General features: G+C 39.4%; 1 protein-coding gene across 1 annotated transcript in view; it reads right to left on the bottom strand.

Annotated features, from left to right (window-relative positions):
* LOC150085177 (WAP four-disulfide core domain protein 1-like) overlaps window positions 1–21,679 on the bottom strand; it is a 95,700-nt gene that overhangs the window by 23,348 nt on the left and 50,673 nt on the right. The window contains exons 4-5 of the mRNA XM_090373069.1: window positions 16,673–16,711; window positions 1,293–1,436 (exon numbers count right to left, since the gene is read on the bottom strand). Of these exons, the coding sequence (XP_090229195.1) occupies window positions 1,293–1,436; window positions 16,673–16,711 (183 nt within the window). The remainder of the gene's footprint in view (window positions 1–1,292; window positions 1,437–16,672; window positions 16,712–21,679) is intronic.

A 21,679-nucleotide genomic window follows, 5' to 3' on the forward strand; every position in this document is an offset into this window, starting at 1 on the left:
TGGAGTTATACTTCATAACTGTTTTGCCATCATTGCATCACTTGGGTACCTACCCACTCACTGACGAAGGGCCAAATAGCCCTGAAACAGTGCTGCTAGGGGGAGCTTGATGATGTCCGGAGTTTCCGAGAATAGGTAACAACAGCCTTCTCCACTGGGGAAGCGTTGCCTATTCGAGGAGTTTATGAGTTTTTGAGTGGTGTGAGTTGAAGGAGTTACTGTCCCTTTCATTCTTCTACACTGTTTCTTTTCCTCTTCCACTCCTACTATAACTTTCCCTCTACCTTTTTTGCTTTTCTAAGTCTAATAGGGACAAGTGGATATTCGAGTAGATATTCACATACATACATCAAATAGCCCTGAAACAGTGCTGCTAGGGGGAGCTCGATGATGTCCGGAGTTTCCGAGAATAGGTAACAACAGCCTTCTCCACTGGGGAAGCGTTGCCTATTCGAGGAGTTTATGAGTTTTTGAGTGGTGTGAGTTGAAGGAGTTACTGTCCCTTTCATTCTTCTACACTGTTTCTTTTCCTCTTCCACTCCTACTATAACTTTCCCTCTACCTTTTTTGCTTTTCTAAGTCTAATAGGGACAAGTGGATATTCGAGTAGATATTCACATACATACATCAAATAGCCCTGAAACAGTGCTGCTAGGGGGAGCTCGATGATGTCCGGAGTTTCCGAGAATAGGTAACAACAGCCTTCTCCACTGGGGAAGCGTTGCCTATTCGATGAGTTTTTGAGTGGTGTGAGTTGAAGGAGTTACTGTCCCTTTCATTCTTCTACACTGTTTCTTTTCCTCTTCCACTCCTACTATAACTTTCCCTCTACCTTTTTTGCTTTTCTAAGTCTAATAGGGACAAGTGGATATTCGAGTAGATATTCACATACATACATCAAATAGCCCTGAAACAGTGCTGTCTGGGTGGTGGTACCTATCTGAGAATAAGTAACACTAGTCTTCTCCTTAGGTGAAGCGTTACTTATTCGAAGTAGTGCAATATCATGGCAACTCGTTGTGAAGGCATTCACAATATGAGATATAACCTAAAACGATGCCACCTTAAAAATTTTCTGTTTATTCAGAAATGGCTGTGTATTATGATGCTAAGCACTTTATATACATGTTCTATTGCCCTTACTTCAGTCCCTCCTAAAATGATGGAATAACTGACTATGGGTCATATTTTACATTAATTAAAGTGTGGATTTATCAATCCAGAAGAAACACTGCTGTGGCATCATAATCGAAAAAAGAAAAAAAAAAAAACGAATTATAAATCCTAATTACCTCTATGAATGTCGGGTACACAAATTCCTCGACTCAAAATTCCATTTAGTGGATCGCCTGGTTCTTGAATCCTGCAGGCATATCCCTCTGGACATCCAACTGGTTCTGAGGGTGCGGGCCTGGGAGATGTCGTGCACCATCGTACTGTTCGGTTTTTATTAAGATAAAAACGAAAAAATGGTCAAATGGAAAGTTATTTAAGCTTGGATTAACTACAAATGCAATATACATAGATTCCAAAATCATATGAAATTAAATACAGGCTTATTGAAATTGCATTACAAGATTAAAAAGGATGCAATTATATTGCAGTTGGAAGTGATTAACAGGTCAAATAACCACCGAATACGGACAATTTAACACAATATATTGACTTCTCATGGTCTTAGAATCTACTGCTAAGGTATTGTACAACAGTGCATAAAAACTGAGGACGTACAGAGTCAACAAGAAAACACGTAACCTATTTATTTTTTTATGTATATCTGAAATTACAATGAATACGCAAACCCTTCTGGCCTCGGCAGTCACGAGAATAAACAAATTTGTTTTTTTTATATTGGGCTGGCAGCGGTCAGTTTGATCTCATTAAACAATAAAACATGGGATTTTTTTTTTCTGCCGGTTAGCGATTTCCTAACGGAAAATTGTAAGCAAGATGGAGCAGGGGCGGGCCGTCCCGAGGGTTATGGGTGCGCTGCGCCCGGGCGTCAATGTTCAAGGGGCGCCTGAAACTTACACACACATATAAAGAAAATTTTAAAGGAGTGCCAAATTTCAATTGACACCTGAGCGCCACATACTAGGAACGCCCCTGAGATGGAGTATATTACCAAATAGTGTGTTACCAAATTCATAGTGTTTCATAAAACAGAAACATTTTATGAAACTGGCAGTTTTGTTACAGCGCAGCCGCGAGTTTAGGCTGCATACAGAAGAGGTTTTTCTTTCAGAAAGAAAAAATGATTTCAGCATTTAAAATTTCTAATACTATCGATGGCTTGGTATCAACTTAATCAACGAGTTTCTTGTGTCAATAACTTGTTAAACATTACACCTTTCTAAAAAAGAAGGATTCTTAAAATTGCAAAGTGCGATGAACTAGTAATGAAAATAGCATTGCATTACTGAGAAAGAATAATGGAGATTATCCTCGTGGGTAGCACAGTTGCTAGAATCGCTGTCCTCCCCACACTGGGTGGAAAAGGTGATTCAGGTCCGGTCGATGCCGAGAGGAATTTATGGGTCTTTTTCACAAGGTGGTTGAGTTTGTCAGTCTCAGGTGAGAATAGCACGATTTGTTCTCCCGAAAAATCGGTGTTTTAATCAAGGAAAGGAAAAGACTACAGAGCACGCGCAATTTACAGAGAGAGCAACATGGCCTTAGTTGCCAATGCTCCTAAAATCCGATAACAACAACAATGGAGACAAGGCAGATTGTCTCACCCCATAACGCTGATTGTTGTCCACTGTGAAAGTGGAAATCAGCAGTTTACAGCACAGCAGGATGCCCTGTGGCCGAGTGAGTGCATTGCAAATCTGCAGCACTAAGACCACTTATAGATAGACGACAAAGAAGGTGCCCAGGTTCCATCCTTATACAGTATTCTAAAATTAACTTGGTGAACTTATGGTGCGCGTTAGTTATTTTTATTTTTCGCACTAGAAATGCGAATGCCATTTATAAATATAACTAAACACCAGAAACCCAAAATACCGGAACTTACCTGCCAATTACTTGTGTGGATGAGATTAATTAAAAAGATGTGGATATTAAAAACTGGTTAAAATTAAATTGCACCTTTCTCAATGCTTGTCATATGGGTTTCACTATATAAAAAAAAAAAATATATATATATATATATATATATATATATATCACTGTTGAACAAAGATAGTCCAAACTGGAAACTTTCGAATCATCGTCAGTTGGTTCATAACAGCAAGGAAAGTTTGTTTCTAGTTCCCGTAGTGCAATTCGATCATGCGCGCTAGAAATTTAATCGCTAGAAATAAACTCATGTTTAAGTTAATGTGTATATTTTATGTGTTCATGTGTATAAACATTGTTTAACCTCTGATGAACAATGTTAAATTTTGAAAAGAGAATATCTATTGTTTGCTATCGTCCACGTAACGAATAAACAGTTTAACTGTAGGAGGAAAGGGATTTAGGATATGGTCTTCTATATGAAATTTCCAAAGCGCATGATCGAACTGCACCACGGGAACTAGAAACAAAGTCACTGTCCTTCCTTACCATTATGAACCAGCTGACCATGATTCGAAAGTGCCCTGTCCGGAGTCTCGGTTTAACAGTGATTTCATATAGTGAAACCCATATGACGAGCTTAACATTGAGAAAGGTGCACTTTCCTCCATGCAGTTTAATTTTAACTAGGTTTTAATATTCACACCCCTTTTTAATTAATTTCATCCATTAATACATAAGTAGTTGGGAGCTAATTTCCGTTATTTTATGTTTCCGGCCTTTTTATTGTCATTTCAACTTCGGAACTAAAGTTGATCCATAACATTAATATAGTCTAAATATAACCGTATAACTGTGAGACCACACTTGGAATACTGTATTCAGGTATGCATAACGCATCTAAAAAAGACATCAAGCTTCTTGAAAGAGCCCATAAAGACTGGCAACACACCTGGTGAGATCGGCAAAAGGGCATCCATATGAGGAAAGACTTGGAATACATGGAGTGCAGAGCTTGGAAACTAGATACCTTACGGAAGACCTGTTTGAGGTGTGCAGGGTTCTGAGAGATGAATTCAAAATAAATCAGGGCGAAATTTTCACTTAAGTGATTCTAAAACTGAGGGACATAAATTCAAATCACTGAGGGGGGATTTAGAAGATTGCAGAAGTTTTCTTGGATAAGTTGCCTCCACGTTGAGGCGGACAGTTTGGGAAAAATTTAAAGCTCAGCTAGTTAGCTATGTGAGGAGTGAGTCAAACAGGTGGTTTATTAAATTTATTTTTTATTTTATTTTTGACTGTAGCAGCAAAAACTCAGGGCATTCTCGCACCACAGTACATTATAATATAATACTAAGTCGTGTTTGGCAGATCTAATTTGAGACTGAAAATGAATTTCTGTTGTTTGGTTTTTAGGAGCATTAGCAACTAAGGCCATATTGCTCCTGGGATATGCGGTGGTCATTCCCTGACCTTTCCGCATCCTCCGTATTTGGTGGTCACGGGCTCGAACTCCGGTCTAATCAAGAAGTGGGTGCTACGCACTGCTGCTCCTTGCCCACGGAGGCGCCTATGAATTTCTGCAAATGATAAACTGTTGGGTAGACCATGATGTTTAAAACTTTGGAAAACCTGGTCACCCCCTCAGATAAGGTCATCGACAATATGGGATTGAATGGTCTTGATCACCGTACTCTTCCGATTGAATCCCAGTGATTTTCTGTTGGAATTCCTGAAGGACAATGTCTACAAGAATAATGTATATTGTTGAGAACCGAAAGGTGAAGAAGGCGTCTTACTTGCTTAACAGACTCGCCAATGCCAGCGCAATATATAAAATATATGCATTAAAACTAGAACTACCAGGTGACCTTTTCAGAAAAACCAGACAGCTATCGGTTTCACATATATGCAGCTTCCGGTTTAGATTATCTTAGCTTATTGTTGTTTGGTTTTTAGGGGCATTAGCAACTAAGGCCATATTGCTCCGGGGATATGCGGTGGTCATTCCCTGACCTTTTCGCATCCTCCGTGGTCACGGAGGATGCGAAAAGGTCAGGGAATGACCACGGGCTTTCGTGGTCACGGGCTCGAACCCCGGTCTAATCAGGAAGCGTGTGCTACGCAATGGTGCACCTGCCTACCTGGCTACGGAGGCGCCTCTAGCTTAGTGCATTCGCGTAAATAACTTCAAAGGACATATGCTTGTTGGATGGTTTCAATAAAAATTAAACACAAGGCATCGGTGGAAAGTTCGGAAAGTTATTGCACTAAATTGTTTGGCTAATCGAAATACTTTGTGCTTCCATAAACCATGGTCATGTTGTGGCTTTTTGATAAGATAATATGTACCTTGGTTATTGATAATTTATTTATATATATTCTTTCCAATGCTATTGGTTGTAATTCATTTAACCTCATACTATTACCCCAGGGCTCACATCTGGTGAGTATGGGCTTGGCATATCCAGGGTCCTGAGCTGGATCTCTGTCTGTCTGTCTGTCTGTCTGTCTGTCTGTAATTCAGAAGATGTTTTTTTGGCTGGTGCAGCATAAGCCTCAGGCTTCCTTGCACCATATGGATAATAATAATTACATAACGCTATTACATTAATTTTTACTTAACTCGCCGCGCCCTTATGCAAAAAAGCCATTTATTTATTAATTAATTTAATAAAATTGTTTGTCTAAAAGTATATTTTATATTATTATACTACACCCTCTCGGCTATAGCCGCTTAGTGCTCGTCGGAATGAGTGTCCCATACGTTTTACTTGTTCGCCATATTTTGAAAATCATTCAACGTGTTAACCGTACTTTTATTTTCCCAATTTCGTATAAAAATTCGCAAAAATCCCTCCTATGCCTTTGCTCACCGCCCCCACGGCTCTTTACACTGAGGCAGGTGCACTGGTGTCGCACTGTAAAAGGTAAATTGCAGCCATTATCATGTTGAGGGAAATGGACCATAATCTGTCACGCTGGTCCAGTGGGGGTTGGCAGATCGACTGTATTTAACAGTCAGGGGCTTGAACCCCGGTCTACTCAAGGAGCGTGTGCTACTGCATTGCCGCTCCTGACCACTCGGATAAGGAGGCCTGAGAGAGAAAGTCTGGGAGGTTGAGAAACTTGAGGAAATACAGTGAGCAAAGTAAAAACAATGATGGGGTTGAAGAAGAGCTTCGAAATAACATCAGGTAAAATGATCAAAGAAACAAATAACGAAGACTGAAGTGAAAATGGAAGTTAAGTGGTAGGAATATGTATCCAAAATTTTTAAAAAATATTAAGTATAACCATGTCATAAGCCAATAAATAATAAATTTAGACCAGCGCCACTTTATTTATTTATTTTAACATAAATGTTAAAATAATGTTATATTATATAACATGCGCCTGTTGTGTTATATATAACAGAGCAGAAACAAATAACAACAAAGATTGTACAAAACATAAGAATAAACAGTAGAACACTTTGTACAATGAAAGTTCGTTCAAATCGGAAAAGTCCAATTCACGGAAATAAAAAAAAGTATTCATAACGTCAAGTCCAGCGCCATGAAAAATCGCAGACAGCAGGTTGCTGCAGTAGACAACACACACACGAATTAACGAGGACATCTTTAGCCCAGAACTCATTTGTCAACCAGTCACCTTATGATGCATTGCAGAATCATTTACACAAGACTGCAGCAATAATTCAGACATAGCACGGGTTTGTTAAAGTCTTGTCTGACAAATTTGATTGGTTATTATGATGTGGTTACAAAGGAACTGGATGCAAAAAATAATTTTGATATCATATATTTGGATTTCAGGAAAGCTTTTGACACTGTTGCGCATGAAAGACTATTGTACAAATTGGAGCAGAATGTTATAAAGGGTGAGTTGCTACAATGGATAAAAGGATGGTTAAGTGGGAGAAGACAGAGGGTGGTAATCAATGGGTGCTGTTCTTCGTGGAGTAATTAGTGGAGTCCCACAGGGTTCGGTGTTGGGTCCACTGTTGTTTTGTATATTTATCAATGATATTGATGAAGGTATATCAGGCTTAGTGTCGAAGTTTGCAGATGATACAAAGGTTGGCAGGGTTGTTAATGACAGTAATGGCAGTGTGCTACTGCAACAGGATCTAGATAATTTGGGCAGATGGGCTAAGAAGTGGCAACTGAAGTTTAACCTTGAAAAATGCAAAGTACTGCATATGAGTAGAAGTAACCCGAGAGAAAAGTACCAACTGTGTGGTTAAGGTAGTAGAAAATGAAAGACCTGGGAGTAATTGTGCAGTCAGATATGAAGTTTTCTGAGCAATGCAGACAGGCTTGCAGGGCAGGTCCATGGGGTTTTGTCAATGATATATAGGAATTTTGCTAGCTGGGAAAAGGAGGTGATTGTCCCTCTGTATAAGGCAATGGTCAGGCCACGCCTTGAGTACTGCGTACAGGTCTGGAGGCCTCATTTTAGGAAGGATGTCGATTTGTTTGAGCGTGTACAGAGAAGGGCAACAAGATTGGTGAGGGGAATGAAGGGATCCTCTTACCAAGAGAGGCTTAAGTTCTGCAAATTGCAGTGGCTGGAAACTAGGCACCTGCGCGGTGATCTGATTGAGATGTATAAGGGCTTGAATGGGTTGAGCATGCTGAATTCTGACGGGATCCTTCCACTTGTTCAAATCACGAAACTAAGGGGGCATAAATTCAAATTAAGAAAAGACAGATGTAGAATAGATATGCGGAATTTGCCTTTAACCAGCGGGTGGTTAATTGCTGGAACAAACTTCCATCTGTCGTTGTGGAAGTTGATAGGTTGAATAAATTTAAGGAGGAACTGGACAGGCATTTGGAGAGAATGGTGCGATTTTTTTTTTTTTTTTTTTTTGGCTGATGCTGCATAAGCTCATACACTTGCTTTCTTGCATCACATGCCACTACTCCAAATAGTTCTGTGAAACTGTTCCTTGTTCACAGCCATATCCAAGTCAAACTTTTTCATGAGTGCCAATGTTCTTTTGAGACTTGACAGTACAGAGGCCAAAAAAAAAAAAAAAAGTGAAATATTACTAAAATGACACGATAAACCAACCACAAAGGAAAAATAGATATAAGACAAACAAAACAAGGAACAAAAATAGACGACCGTTGCATCCAATCTCGTCAGAGGGGCCCCTGGATACAACAGCCATGAACATTATTGCATAAATTAAATAATAAGGTCCTACCTAAACTGTAAACCACAATAGTTGCAAAATTTATTAAAATTCAAGAAAACAATGAAAACGATATATAACTAATATTAAACTAAGATCTATAAAATGAAACTTAATTCGAAAATACCAGGCATTTACATCTGATATTTGTCAACTTGTTTATCGAGGGTCTTTTCACATCAGTACAGTAATGAATTTAATATATTGAGAAACATCGCTTCTGTGAATATCTGTTCCGGGCTTCTCGTCAAACCAATAGCAATATTTCGTAATTCCACTTGTGGCGATATGTCATTTGCATGGGGTTTTACAGGTGTACTGGGACCTAATCTTGAAAATAAGGTCAGTAAGTGCCATGCAATATGGTCAATTACTATTTTTACTCGTATGATGAGCCACGTAAGCATTCAAAACTCCTTAAATACTTTTCTCTGGGAACATAGCTTTAAAAAAAAATTTTCTTTTCGAAATTTCTTTATGGAATCTACCGTCTCTATGGAATCTCCTTTCCTGTTCGTCATACGCATTCCTAATATCATGTACATAGTTAATTATTCAAATTAAGATATTTTAAAATTAACGTTTCGTAAAATTTTTCCGTTTGATTTAAAATAGTAGAATTGTTGTCTTTACGACTTAATTTTCTTAGTATTCGAATAACAGTCATCTCTATTCCTTGCTTATATTTTTTTGCTCCCTTGGCATCGAAAATTATTGATCTTATTTGGTCAAGGACTTGCGGTGGAAACGGGAAACACTAAAATAGCTAAAAAGGAGGACAGGAAAACAAGTTATTTGCATAACTTTCAAGGTCCAAACAGTGGAAAGGACAGCTGTAGACGTATTCCATATTCGAAATAATGTCTCCATTTAGGTCACTGTGTTATTACCTTTTGTCTCAGTATACGTCTATTCCGTATAGGCACGATTTTAAATTTAATATATTATTATGAGAAAATTATGACTCCAGAATAATAAACGCTCTTTAATTTCAATTAAAATGGTATTATTCAACCGTTAATTTTGTAGATTTATTTTGGAGCCGAAAACTCCGGTTGAATACACTCAAGCCGAAGATCTTTAAAAAATATATATATATATATGGTTACTTATTTCTTCGGTAGATGTCGCTGAAGAAAAGTAACAGCAGTATGAAGAAAAAAAAATTCATTGGTTGCATCCCGTAATTTTATACAAAATTAAGTTAGGTTTGCTACCAACCTAATTACTCATATATTAAATTCTACCCTTTCAGTATCCTTTACTGGAATAAATAAATTATCGCAACTTTTAATAGCAGAGTCTCCCATTATCGTGGTTCGAATTCGAAATATGCTAAAAGTATCGCAAAAATCAAATATTCAGTTATTTCCTGGATCGGCACCTATAGCGTTCGAAATTTGCTGCAAACTAAAAATCTATGTATAAAGTAAAAGCTTTCTAATATCAGAAAGTTCGTTTATTTCCAGAAGAGGGTAATTCATAACTAGTTTTTTTCGCAATCTATATTAGTACAACGTAATTCATAGCCGGCGAATTCCTCTTTTGCCATTAAATTACTGAAACGTCAAGTATTATTATCATTAGTAGAGGCATATGATGCAAGAAAGCAGGCTTATACAGCATCATCTAAAAAGAAAATAAAAAAACCAAACTTCCCATTTCACCCATACATTCGCTCCAAAAGTTTGTCCAGTTCTTCCTTAAATTTACTTATGATAAATAAAATTTATTTAAGGTGGTAGATGACTCATCAACCGGTGCAATACCACCACTTTGCTTATTGGAGGCTTGAAGTGGTGGAACCCAAGTTTAGTCTCTAGAGCTAAGTTCCGGTCAACCCTTCTCCATCTCTTCCATTATACAGTATGATTGATGACTTTTGAGGTTATGATGAAAATCGTGGCGAGATCCAATATTTCTTACATTTTGAGGGTACAGCTCTAAAACGGTGTTCGCAGGCCGGCCACTAGTTAGTACACCGAACCGAACCTATTGGTAACTCTCTAGGAGGTTTCCGGATCAGTTAGTGTATAATCTTGCTACCTCTACTCTGCCAGATAGTGACTAGAGGGAGTCCGAGTAGTGTATGCGGGGAGCATTGTCGAGGCCACGTTTTGTCAAGGATCTGAGTATATTCTTACCATGTGTATGCCATATCCAAAAATTTCCTTACTTCATACAGCATGACACACCCACTTTTTATTACTATTGAATACACTATGAATTGACAAACTAATAGAGCAAGCTTATCTGCGAAAATATCTAAACCTCCCAAGCATTTCCTAATTCATTTCACAAATATACGTGGTCTCAATTCTAATCTCAACGATGTCCATTTCCACTTGCAGTCTGCCAAACCCCATGTACTTTTTCTGACAGAAGCTGTTATCGGTTGATTCAACTACTGCTCATCTCAAATTCCCAAATTATTCGCTTATGATTCCCTTCGCCTCAAAGATGGCACTTGTGCATATGTCCGTTCTGATATTCCCTGTCAGAAACTTGGCAATTTGGAATCTCCTCTGGCTTAAAATCTCTCTACCTCATTTTGTAAAATTTATCTGTTGTCTCTACCGTTCTTCCAACTCCACTAATCACTTGGGAGCTCTTTGACTTTATCCAGTCAAACTTTCCTAACAGTGAAGTAATTTTCCTTGGTGATTTTAATGTTCACAATTCCAGCTGGCTTCCGTTTTCTAGTTACACCGACCCAGCTGGTCGAGATGCTGAGGCTTTTGCAATTAATGACTTTGCACAGATTGTTCATTTACCTACAAGAATACCGGACAATCCTAATCATACAGCCAATACATTTGATCTTTTTCTCACAAACAACCCTTCTAAGTACACGGTTGAAGTGAGAGGTCCTTTAGGCACTTCAGATCACAACATGGCGATTGTCTCTACTCCAATGGAACCTTTATCTCATGGCTATTCCCAACCTCATATTGTTTGGCATTACAAGAATGCAAAATGGGATGACCTGCAAAGACTTCTTTTCTTCTTTTCCTTGGTCGGATTACTGTTTCAAAACTTCTGATGTCAACGTTTGCTCAGATCGTGTCAGTAAAATTACTCTTGCAGGAATGAAATCCTTTATCCCACACTCCACTTTAAAATCTCGTCCTTTATCTAAACCTTGGTTTTCCAATAAATGTGCTAAGGCGAATAAAGAGAAGAATGTTGCATATCGTAATTGGCTTGTTTCTAATTCTTCAGTTTCATTTTCTGCCTACACCAAAGCTCGCAACAATTGTAAAGCAGTTATTAATCAGTCCAAACTAGAGTTTGAACAGGCTGAGTAGAAAACTTGCTTCTTGCCCTAATGGTAGTCGAGCATTCCGGTCTCTTTCCAAAGCTACTGGCCGCAACTTTTGCCCATCTCTGTCCAAACCAGATGGTTCTGTTGTCACTTCAGCCAAGGATAAAGCTGACTTTATTGCATCCCATTTTTCTTCCAACTCATGCATTAATCATCTTGGTAAAACATCTCCCACCATTCCCAATACGCTCCATTCAATGCCTCCTGTGGTTTTCCGTCAAAAGGATGTCAGAAGCATTTTCAAGAATCTTGATGCTCAGAAAGCTCCAGGTCCCGATGGCATTTCTCCACTTGTTCTCAAAACCTGTGCTCCTGAACTTACTCCTATTCTTTGCCGCCTTTTTTAACTTTCTTATTCCGAAGGTGTTTTTTCTTCTGCTTGAAAATTCTCATATCCAGCCAGTTCCTAAAAAGGTTGACAAATCTCTCCCATCCAATTATCGTCCCATTACAATTACTTCTACTCTTTCTAAAGTAATGGAGAAATCAATTAACCGCCAACTCTTAAACTACCTAGAACCTTTCCATCTGATCAACGATCGCCAGTATGGATTCCGTCAGTGTCGATTCACTGGTGATATTCTGTCTTACCTTACCCATTTATGGACTAATTCAATGGAAAGGTTCGGTGAAACACAAGTAGTTGCTCTTGACATCTCAAAGGCTTTCGATCGTGTTTGGCATAAACGTCTTCTAAACAAGCTTCCATCTTATGGTTTGCAAACTGTTTTTAGTAATTGGCTATCCAGTTTTCTCTCTGATCGCTCACTGAGGGTGATGGTAGATGGCTGTCTTCTAACTTCTCCACTAATTCCGGTGTCCCCCAAGGTTCAGTTCTTTCCACCTTGTATATTAATGACCTTCTTCCATTGACTGGAAATCCTATCCATAGTTTTGCCAATGATAGCACATTGCATTCCACTTTCCATTTTGAGAAACCTTGCCCTGCTCAATCAGCTTCAACTTCTCGAAAATCTGCTACCAATTCCTTAAATGCCGATCTTCAGGTAATTCTCCAGTGGGGCAAAGACAACTCAGTTGATTTCAACCCTTCTAAAACTCAGTCTTGTCTTATATCTCGCAAAAAGGATTCTTCTGCTCCTATGCTTATCTTTAGTGACACTCTGATTTCTAGGCAAAATGATATATCTCTTTTGGGGATTACCCTGACTTCTAATCTCTGTTGGCACAAGCACATTACAAATATTGCTTCCTCTGCATCTAAAAAAGTTGGTTTTCTCTTTCGCTCTCGGCGTTACTTTTCTTCCAAATAGCTGCTCACTCTGTATAAATCGCAAATCCGCCCTGCCATGGAATATTGTTCCCACATCTGGGGTGGTGTCCCAAAACCTCTCAGGCTGCTTGATTCCATTCAGAAGAGGGCAGTTAGGTTAATTAATGATTCATTTCTAACAGAGTCTCTCCACTCGCTCATAGTCGTACTGTTTCTTCTGCATGCCTCTTCTACAGATATTTCCATGGGCACTGTTCTGAATTGGCTTCTATAATTCCCGCTCTCTTTCAAAGCAGTCCGAACACTTGTTGCCAACATCCATTTACTGTCCAACTTCAAACTCACAGAACCAACTTTTCATTTTCCTCGTTTATTCATTCAACTGCCGTTTTCTGGAATAACCTTCCCTCTTACGTATTTCCTGAAAATTACGGTCTACAGAAGTTCAAGCCCAATGTCAACAAATATCTTCTTTCGTCTTCTCAACCTCCAACCCAAGCACGGTACTAAGTACTATCGGTTCTAATACCTCTCGTGTTTGGGATTTACATAGAAAAAAAAAAACTTCCACAATAGATGGAAGTTTGTTCTAGCAATCAACCGCCCGTTGGCTAAAGGCAAATTTCCACACATCTAATCTGCAACTGCCCTTTTCATTATTAGCCATATGGTGCAAGGAAGCCTGGGGCTTTTGCTGCACAGGCAAAAAAAAAAAAATTTCCTAGAGAGAAGAATGATGATATCCAGCTCAGGATCCTGGGTGTGCCAAGCCCATACTCACCGGATGTGAGCCCCTCTGAATTTATACCTCAGGTGCGCAATCTCGACAAAAGGAAGAATCCCACTAGCATTTAGCTTGCCCAAACCATTTAAGGCCTTATATACCTCGATCAGATCACCTTGCAGGTGCCTAGTCTGCAGACGCTGCAATTTTCAGAACTTAAGCCTTTCTTGGTAAGAGCAACCCTTTGTTCTCCTCACCAATCTCGTTGCCCTTTTCTGTACTCTATTATCACAAACCACATAAAATATGTAGATAATAGTTGTGGAAGAACAGTTAAAAGAACTGGAAAAATCGCTAAGTAGCCTCACCTCAATATTCACCAAATGACGTGCTCGTTAACTTCAACAAAACTAAGATCATGAAATTGTTGAAGGGCCAGATGTGAGCCCCTGGGGGCCTAGGGGCTCATATCTGGCCTGGTGGAATTCAAAAGTCTCCGAAAGCTTCCACGTTAAATAGAACATGCACAAAAAGTGGAAAAACTCCCGCTCACCTTCGGACAGAACTGCCTTCTCCCGAGCTAGGGCGCTTTTTATTCGAAACAAGAGGGAGGCGATGAAACTTCGCCTAGAGGCTACCATAAATAAGGGGAAGCCCTTCCATAGAATTCAATCAGAGGACGCCATTGACTCACTCAATATGGGCAGTTGGCTCGATCATACAACTAGATTCGCCGCTCAGCCTGAATCCATTACACCAATGCAATTCCCAATCAATTCCATTTCGACAGACCCCTTAAATTCAGTTCAACTCACCAAATACCATCTGATCGACGCAATAAATAGCTTAGCCCCTACGGCCGCATCCGGTGCCGACGGAATTCCTGTTTATGGTGAAATGCCTCAGTACATTTGTTGTTTATCCCATCCTGTCGTTATTTAACAATTTGATCCTTAATCAAATTTTTTCTCTCCTATGTGGCATGGCTATCTAGTGAGACTGGTGCTGAAAATACGCTCTGCTTCTCATCCCAGTCACTTCCGTCCATTTTTCTTCTGCATCAAGCCTATTAAAGCTCTTTGAGAAATCTCTTCTGAGAATGTTAACCATCCAAATTATGCCACAACAGCTACCGCAGATCCACTATGCTGCCTGGTCAAGGTTTGATTATTGAGGGTAGCAGGGGATGAAAAACATTGTGGGTAATCATAATGCAGAAGGGCTACTAGTACTCATAGGATCTTATCAATGATATACAGGAATTTTGCCAGCAGGAACAAGGAAGTGATTATCGTGTTGTACAAGGCAATGATTAGGACACATCTTGAATACTGCATACAGGTGTGGAAATCTCATTTTAGGAAGAAGGCGGATCTATTGGAATGAATGCAGGGAAGAGCAACAAATTTAGTGAGGGAACAAATGACTGCTCTTGCCAAGAAAGACTTCAGTTCTGTAAATCGTAGCGTCTGGAGACTAGGCACCTGCTAGGCGATCTTATTGAGGTGATAAAGGCTTTGAATGGATTGAGTAAGCTCAGTGCTGATGGCATCATGCTTCCTCTTGCTCAGACTACAAACATTCAAACTGAGGAAGGATAGTTGCAGGACAGATGCGCAGAAATTTGCCTTAGTATGTAGGCGATTGTTTGAATAAACTTCCGTCTGGTTTTGTAAACGGGACAGTTTAAATAAATTCAAGGAAGAGCTAGACAAACCATTAGGAGGGGATGGAGAGGTGATGATACGGGAAGTGTTGCTGTATAAGCTTGCTTTCTGGCGCCTCCGTAGCTAGGTGGGAAGGAGCAGCAGTGCGTAGCACACGCTTCTTGATTAGACCGGGGTTCGAGCCCGTCACCACCAAATACGGAGGATGCGGAAAGGTCAGGGAATGACCACCGCATATCCCGGAGCAATATGGCCTTAGTTGCTAATTCTCCTAAAAACCAAATAACAAACAGCTTGCTTTCTTTTCATCGTTTGCCACTACTAATGCTGAAGTGACATGCATCTGTAGGATTAGATTTTCTAGTCGAATTGATAAGTCATTTATGGAAAAAATAAAATATTTCTATGAAGATCCTTTATATTATGCAGAATAAAAGTTATACATATAAGGGTTTCAAAAATATGATGGATTTGTTTAGTCTAAGGTCCTGGCGCACATATTTTTAGAGGCCCAAAAATAAGGTTGTAGAGGTCACTGTACCAATAATAATTGCGTTGGAACCTGGAGAGCTTCTTCCATTGCACTTCGGTAAATCTGACCTTGAAGACCCTTAATGAATTGTGCAGCAATTTGATTACATATGGGATAGCTGAATCAGTAACTTATGCCTTACCACCTAATAAACTTCTTTTGGGCAAATCTCTTATGCAAAAATTGAATCAGTCCACTTCCACATACTTTGTCTCTACGATGAATGGTTTTCTCTGTAGGCGGATACCAAATTAAGGCCTCCGTACCCTAGTGGTCAGGCGCGCGGGTGCATAAGTACACGTGCCTTGAATGACCGGGGTTCAAGCCCGTGACTGCTGAATACGGTGCTGTTTCTTGTATTCTGTCTATCTTGTGAATTTCTCTGACCGTTTGGTCGTCCCGGAGTATAAACAGAAAATTTATTATTTTTTTAAAGTAGGCAAATACAATAGTCGGGCTGGTCTGTTCTCGTCAATACAAAGTGTGGAGTGTTTAAAACAACTTTGCTCTTCAAAACCGAAGTCAGTCTTAACTTAAAGATCTCAATTTGATTATTTTCCTGAATACGAAAGGCTCTTGCTTCCTTGATTTATGATTTGTTTGTTCATGTTCACTGTGTGTTCCGTAGAGAAACCGCCTTTCATTATTAAGGCCAAGGTTAAACTGGAAAGCTCCTTTTCATTCCCTTTTTTGGAACGAATACCTAAAATGTGCATAATTAAGGACTGCAATTACTGTTCCTTAAGGTAAACTCTACTTCCAACATTCACTGATGAATCTCGGTCTAATAACTGGCTTTGTGAGTTGTGCTTTCCCCTACTCCCCCTGAGGGTGAAGTTATCTTCAATGTTCACATGTGCGCGCACCAGATACAGGAAATGAAGAAATGCAGCTCTTGTTTATAGACAGTCACGACTAGAGAAGTAAGCTAAAGTATGTTCGAGTTTGAAGTTGTATTGAATGTAATTTGGCTCTTACCTCCGATAGGGGTCATTTTACTCTGCTCCTCTTGAGTTCCTAAGAAGAGAAGAATAACATTAGAATGTGACAGTGGTATTTACGACTGTAAAAGAAAATAAGAGGCTATTAAAAACAGGTTCAACGAACATCGAAACTTGTTCCTGTGTACTCTGGTTCATTGTCAGTTGGAAACAGTTAATTTGTACAAAGCATCATATGGCAGGGTCCAGTAGTTATTCAGATTCCGCCAGCCAAACGTTCGATGCGCTTCCTTTCATTTATTCAGAGTTAAATTTTATTGGTTGATGACAAAGAGTTCGATCAGTCCCATGACCAAATATCTCAACAAGGTTACGAAATGGAGTTGTTGCGGGTTCTCTTTTGAATCTAGATAAAAAATGACGTAATATATTTTTTTACCCTTTACCTAAATTTCCTCTATTATTATTAACGGTTAATTATTATTAAGGGTTAATAACTTGTCAGATTTCTTTTGCCAGGTTAAAGTTAAGTCGATAGAAAGGACAAGCAGTTTTATTTTATGTGCAAACTTCAGTTTCCTGTTATAGCTACGTGCAGAAAGATTCAATTGCACTACTTCTGCAATAGCTGAGTTAATCCGCTGGGTATAGCTGAATTCCACCCTATTCTACCAAATTTACCAATATACAGCGGCGAACGAAAAAAAAAAAAAAAAAAAACCCAGCATCACTTGTGAATTTTGCAAGTGTGTTTTGCGCTGCATTGTGGGTTGCAGAAATTTTCGAAATGCATTTGTTAGATGGGATATCTCTGTGAATGAAATCCAATTAAGACTCCACCTGATATACCTAATTGCCATAAATATTTTCTCAAAGGGTAAAATGGTAATTAATGGAAATATGGAAAATCATGCAAATGGAAATCATGACAACCAAACATACATTTTATTGCATTTACGTATTCAAACTGAAATGACAAGTTAACATACTAGTATTATGCTGTAAATCAGCAAAGTAAATTAAATTAGCAAACTAAGTACTCAATATTTTGTTCTTCCTCCTCGAGCTGCAATTACAGCTTTGCAACGATCTGGCATAGAGTTAATCAGGATATACGGTTGCCCAATTTCGTGGTACCACACCCTTACAATGCTCTCCTGCAGCTGAATCTTACTTGTTGGCTTCTTCTGAGCAATTTTAGACAACATTATGTACCAGCAATTTTCAATAGGGTTCAAATCTGATTATTTCGGGCCAGTCCAACACTGTAATGCCAGCATTTCTGATGTATGACTGCACCTTACGGGAGAAAAAAAAAAAAAAAAAAAGAGAGAAAACATTGGTGTGAGTATGTTTTAAGCCTTGTGAGACAAGACACACAAAAAAAAAAAAAAGGTAAAGTGCAGCCATTATCAACCCACTGCAGGATGGAAGCCTCAACAATTCATGCTGAGGGAAATGGACCATACTGCCACGCTGGTCCAGTGCGGGTTGGCAGATCGACCGTATTCAGCAGTCGGAAACTTGAACCCCGATCTACTCAAAGAGCATATGCTACTGTACTCCCCGCTACTGACCACTCGGCTACGGAGGCCCAACCCATCATTAAATCTAAATAGCATAAAACTTACCAACTTTGCTGTGTAGCAAGGTGCTGAGTCCTGTTGAAAAATGTAGTTCTGTACGTCTGTGTGGTGATCCCTAATAACGGGTTTCAGGCACTCCACCAAGATAGCAGTGTAGGTTTGTTTCTGCATTCACCGTTCCATTAATAAACTTAATTCGTCCCACCCCTTTGCTTATTATGCATCCCCAGAGACCATCTGACCGGCGTGGAACTTTACAGTCCGTGTTATTTAGTCAGGATAACATGCCTCCGATTTTCGTCTTCTTACATATCGCTTTCCATCCGAGCCATGCAGGTTGAATTTCGATTTGTCAGAAAGGATGATGGTGTCCCATTGCTCTTTCGTACATGAAAGATTTGTTTTAGCTCAAGCAAGTCGCTTCTTCCTCATTTGTGGTCAGGCGTGCACACCACATTCCGAAAGCAGTCTTTGGATAACTCGTGCACTTGTTTCAACACTAGAGGCCATCTCAAAGTCACGTTTTAGATCAGGCGCACTAGATGGCGATTACGAAGGCATAGCCGTTTCAAATATCGATCTTGGGAAAGCTTAGTCACTCTCTTACGGCCTAATCCAGGTCTTCCCTTCAGATCACCGGTTTCACGCTTTAATTTCAGCACCCGGAATACTGCTGACTGGTGGCAGCCTATTTTATCAGTGATAGCACGCGGAGAAAGCCCTACCTGGGACAGAGCAACGGCTACACTTTTTTCTCTTGGTGACAACTGAACATATGGAGCCATGCTTACACTTCCGCAAAATAGGATACTAATGAGCGTGCATTTCTTCCGACGCCGCATTTATAGAAACGGCTGATGCAATACTTTATAATTACTGTCTGATGTAATAGAAGCGTTATCTGACGCAATACCTTTGCTTTGCGACAAATAAAATTACTGTAATCAAACATATATATCTTATACGTTTCACTACAAACGTTACTTTTTTTTTTTAAGGGGATGCCGCTTTTTGTCCACCACTGTAGACACCGAAGGTTCAATTCTATGACCCGTTGTCGGAAGACTAGATGTGGCTGATGTAACGCAAGTACTTGCTAACTTTTCCCTTGCAGTCATGGCTGTTTCAATATATACATAAAAAAACCCGTAATTTAGAGAAATATTTTTAGAAAGCTTACTTTTCCTGTGACCATAATTTTGAACAAACTACCATTTTGTTAAACTAATCGCATTATGGAAGTTGGTCAGTACTGTCTGTTATTGGTTGATTAGATTAAATGCCCATTCAAAATGACGAAAAGCATTGCTCAGATTCATATAATTTATTGTCAGCTATTTTCTTAAAATATACCACAAAAGTTATCGTTCTCTTAAAAAGCACATTTCCTGACCAATGGCTGACCATCTTCTCGGTACTGCTGTTCCGCTTTCCAGTGTTCGACTTTTAATTGCATTGTCTTGTAAACTGGTGACAACTGTATAACCGATTCGTTGGCAATAAGTGAATAGAATCTATACTCCTGGTTAGTCTGCGCGGTAGCACAGTGGTATTGTCACCGTCCTCCCAACACAAGATGAAAAACGCCCGTCAATGATGCGTGGAACTTTTATGAGCTTTTTTTTTCACTGCGTGGCTGAGTTAGTCGGTCTCAGGCTTAGATAGAAAGGTCTTACCCCCGAAAAAAACTGAGGTTTTTCGTCCAGTGCACACGCAATGCACATGGGTAGTTGAAAGTTACTTTCCAGGTGACCCTATATAATAGTTTAGTTTAGTATAACTCCTGGTTAAATGTTTTTAACAAGTATAAAACTTTCAGTGCACAAGACTCCGTACAGAAGTTTAAGTCTCATAAATATATTAATCGCGCACGGTGAAGCTGTAGCCTTATGAGTTTCATAATCAATACAGCATAGCCGACAAACTACTGGAGTTCACATTGATTGGCCACTTTATTAGGTGCACTGCACCTACCCTTTTCATGAAATGGAGCAAATCAATTAGGTCTGTAAATTGCGTGTGTTCTGTGGTCGATTTGCTGTTTGCTGGAAAGAAAACCAGAGTTTCCGGGACAGAAAACCATGCTACCCTCGCCTGAGATTGACTAACTTAACCGCGTTGTGAAAAAGGCCCATAAAAATTCTTCGTCTCATTGCCTGGACTCAAACTCTGATCTTTTCCACACGGTGTGGGACAGATGAACTGTGTTATCCACGAGGGCAGACGAGAATATGTCGTAAAAAAGAGTTCACGAACCCATCCTGCCAACAATACAGGCTAGAGGTAGCAATACAATGGTGTGGGAAGTGTTTTCGGGTTCTTGATGCCGGTGGAGCCACAATTTATCGGGAAGTTGTTTTGGCCACGGGAATCCCTTAATGGCTTCGGAGTATCCATCCGCGAATGGGTTCTTCCAACAAATTCGCCATTTTACAATGCCTTTTCAATCGCCTCAGTCAAATTGAGCACTTACGGAATGAGTCGGAACGAGCTCCTCTGAGTATAGATCCACAACCATCCAATTTGCAACAACCGTGCGAAGCAGTTGAGTCAACATTGACCAGCATCCTCGTGGCACGCTTTCCGTCATCTCATTGAGTCCACATCCACCAATCCAGGCTGTTCTGAGAATTAAAGTGTGACCTACTCGTTATTGGATAGGTGTACTTAATAAAGTGGCCAGGTTATCTGTATAGTAGTGATGATTCTATAGTTTGGACGCCACGCGAGTGTTGGCATTGAGCAACCACACTACACACGCAATACAAATTTGCGTTGACTCGGAAAGAAATGCTTATTTTCTTAACTTTGATTGCAGACAGTCATTTTATGAGGAGAAAGTTTGAAATATTTGGAGAACATCATTATATTTATTCCCGAATAGCTAGGTGTTTTCCGTCGTAGGAAACAACATGACTACCATAAATTGCAATTTCGTTTTTACTCTAAGAACTAAATTTAAATCCTTGCAGATGATTGCCTCATTGAAAAATTTATGCTGGATTGATTATGCTCCCATCATGCAATTCGCTTGTGAAAGTAGTAAAATCGTTCAGACCATTACAGTAAACATTCATCTTTTGCTAATTTAACAGTGTAATCCATTTGTTAATTGCTTGTGGCAAATTAACAAATGGATTACACTACCAATATAGTAGAACACAGTAGAGAATTATATATGCGACTCACGTTACAGTTCCATTCCTTCTCATCAACAAACTGTTGGTACGAAAAACTCATTGCTTACATGCGCAGTTGGTACCACGAGTTATGTGGGTGAAAGGTATACGGATGAAGCAACGAATGACCTTCATCAGTGTATAGAAGATTTTTACCAACAGATACAATATTTCTGGGATATGCAGTAAACATACAGCAGTCCCAGTAAAATCATTTGATGTCAAATAAAAATAAAATACGGTATAACATTTTATAATGCCTTATTCGACAAGTGTGCT

This window comes from Mastigoproctus giganteus, chromosome 5 (genome assembly GCF_048544385.1).
Source record: "Mastigoproctus giganteus isolate SK-2022 chromosome 5, ASM4854438v1, whole genome shotgun sequence".
Lineage (NCBI taxonomy): Eukaryota > Metazoa > Arthropoda > Arachnida > Uropygi > Thelyphonidae > Mastigoproctus > Mastigoproctus giganteus.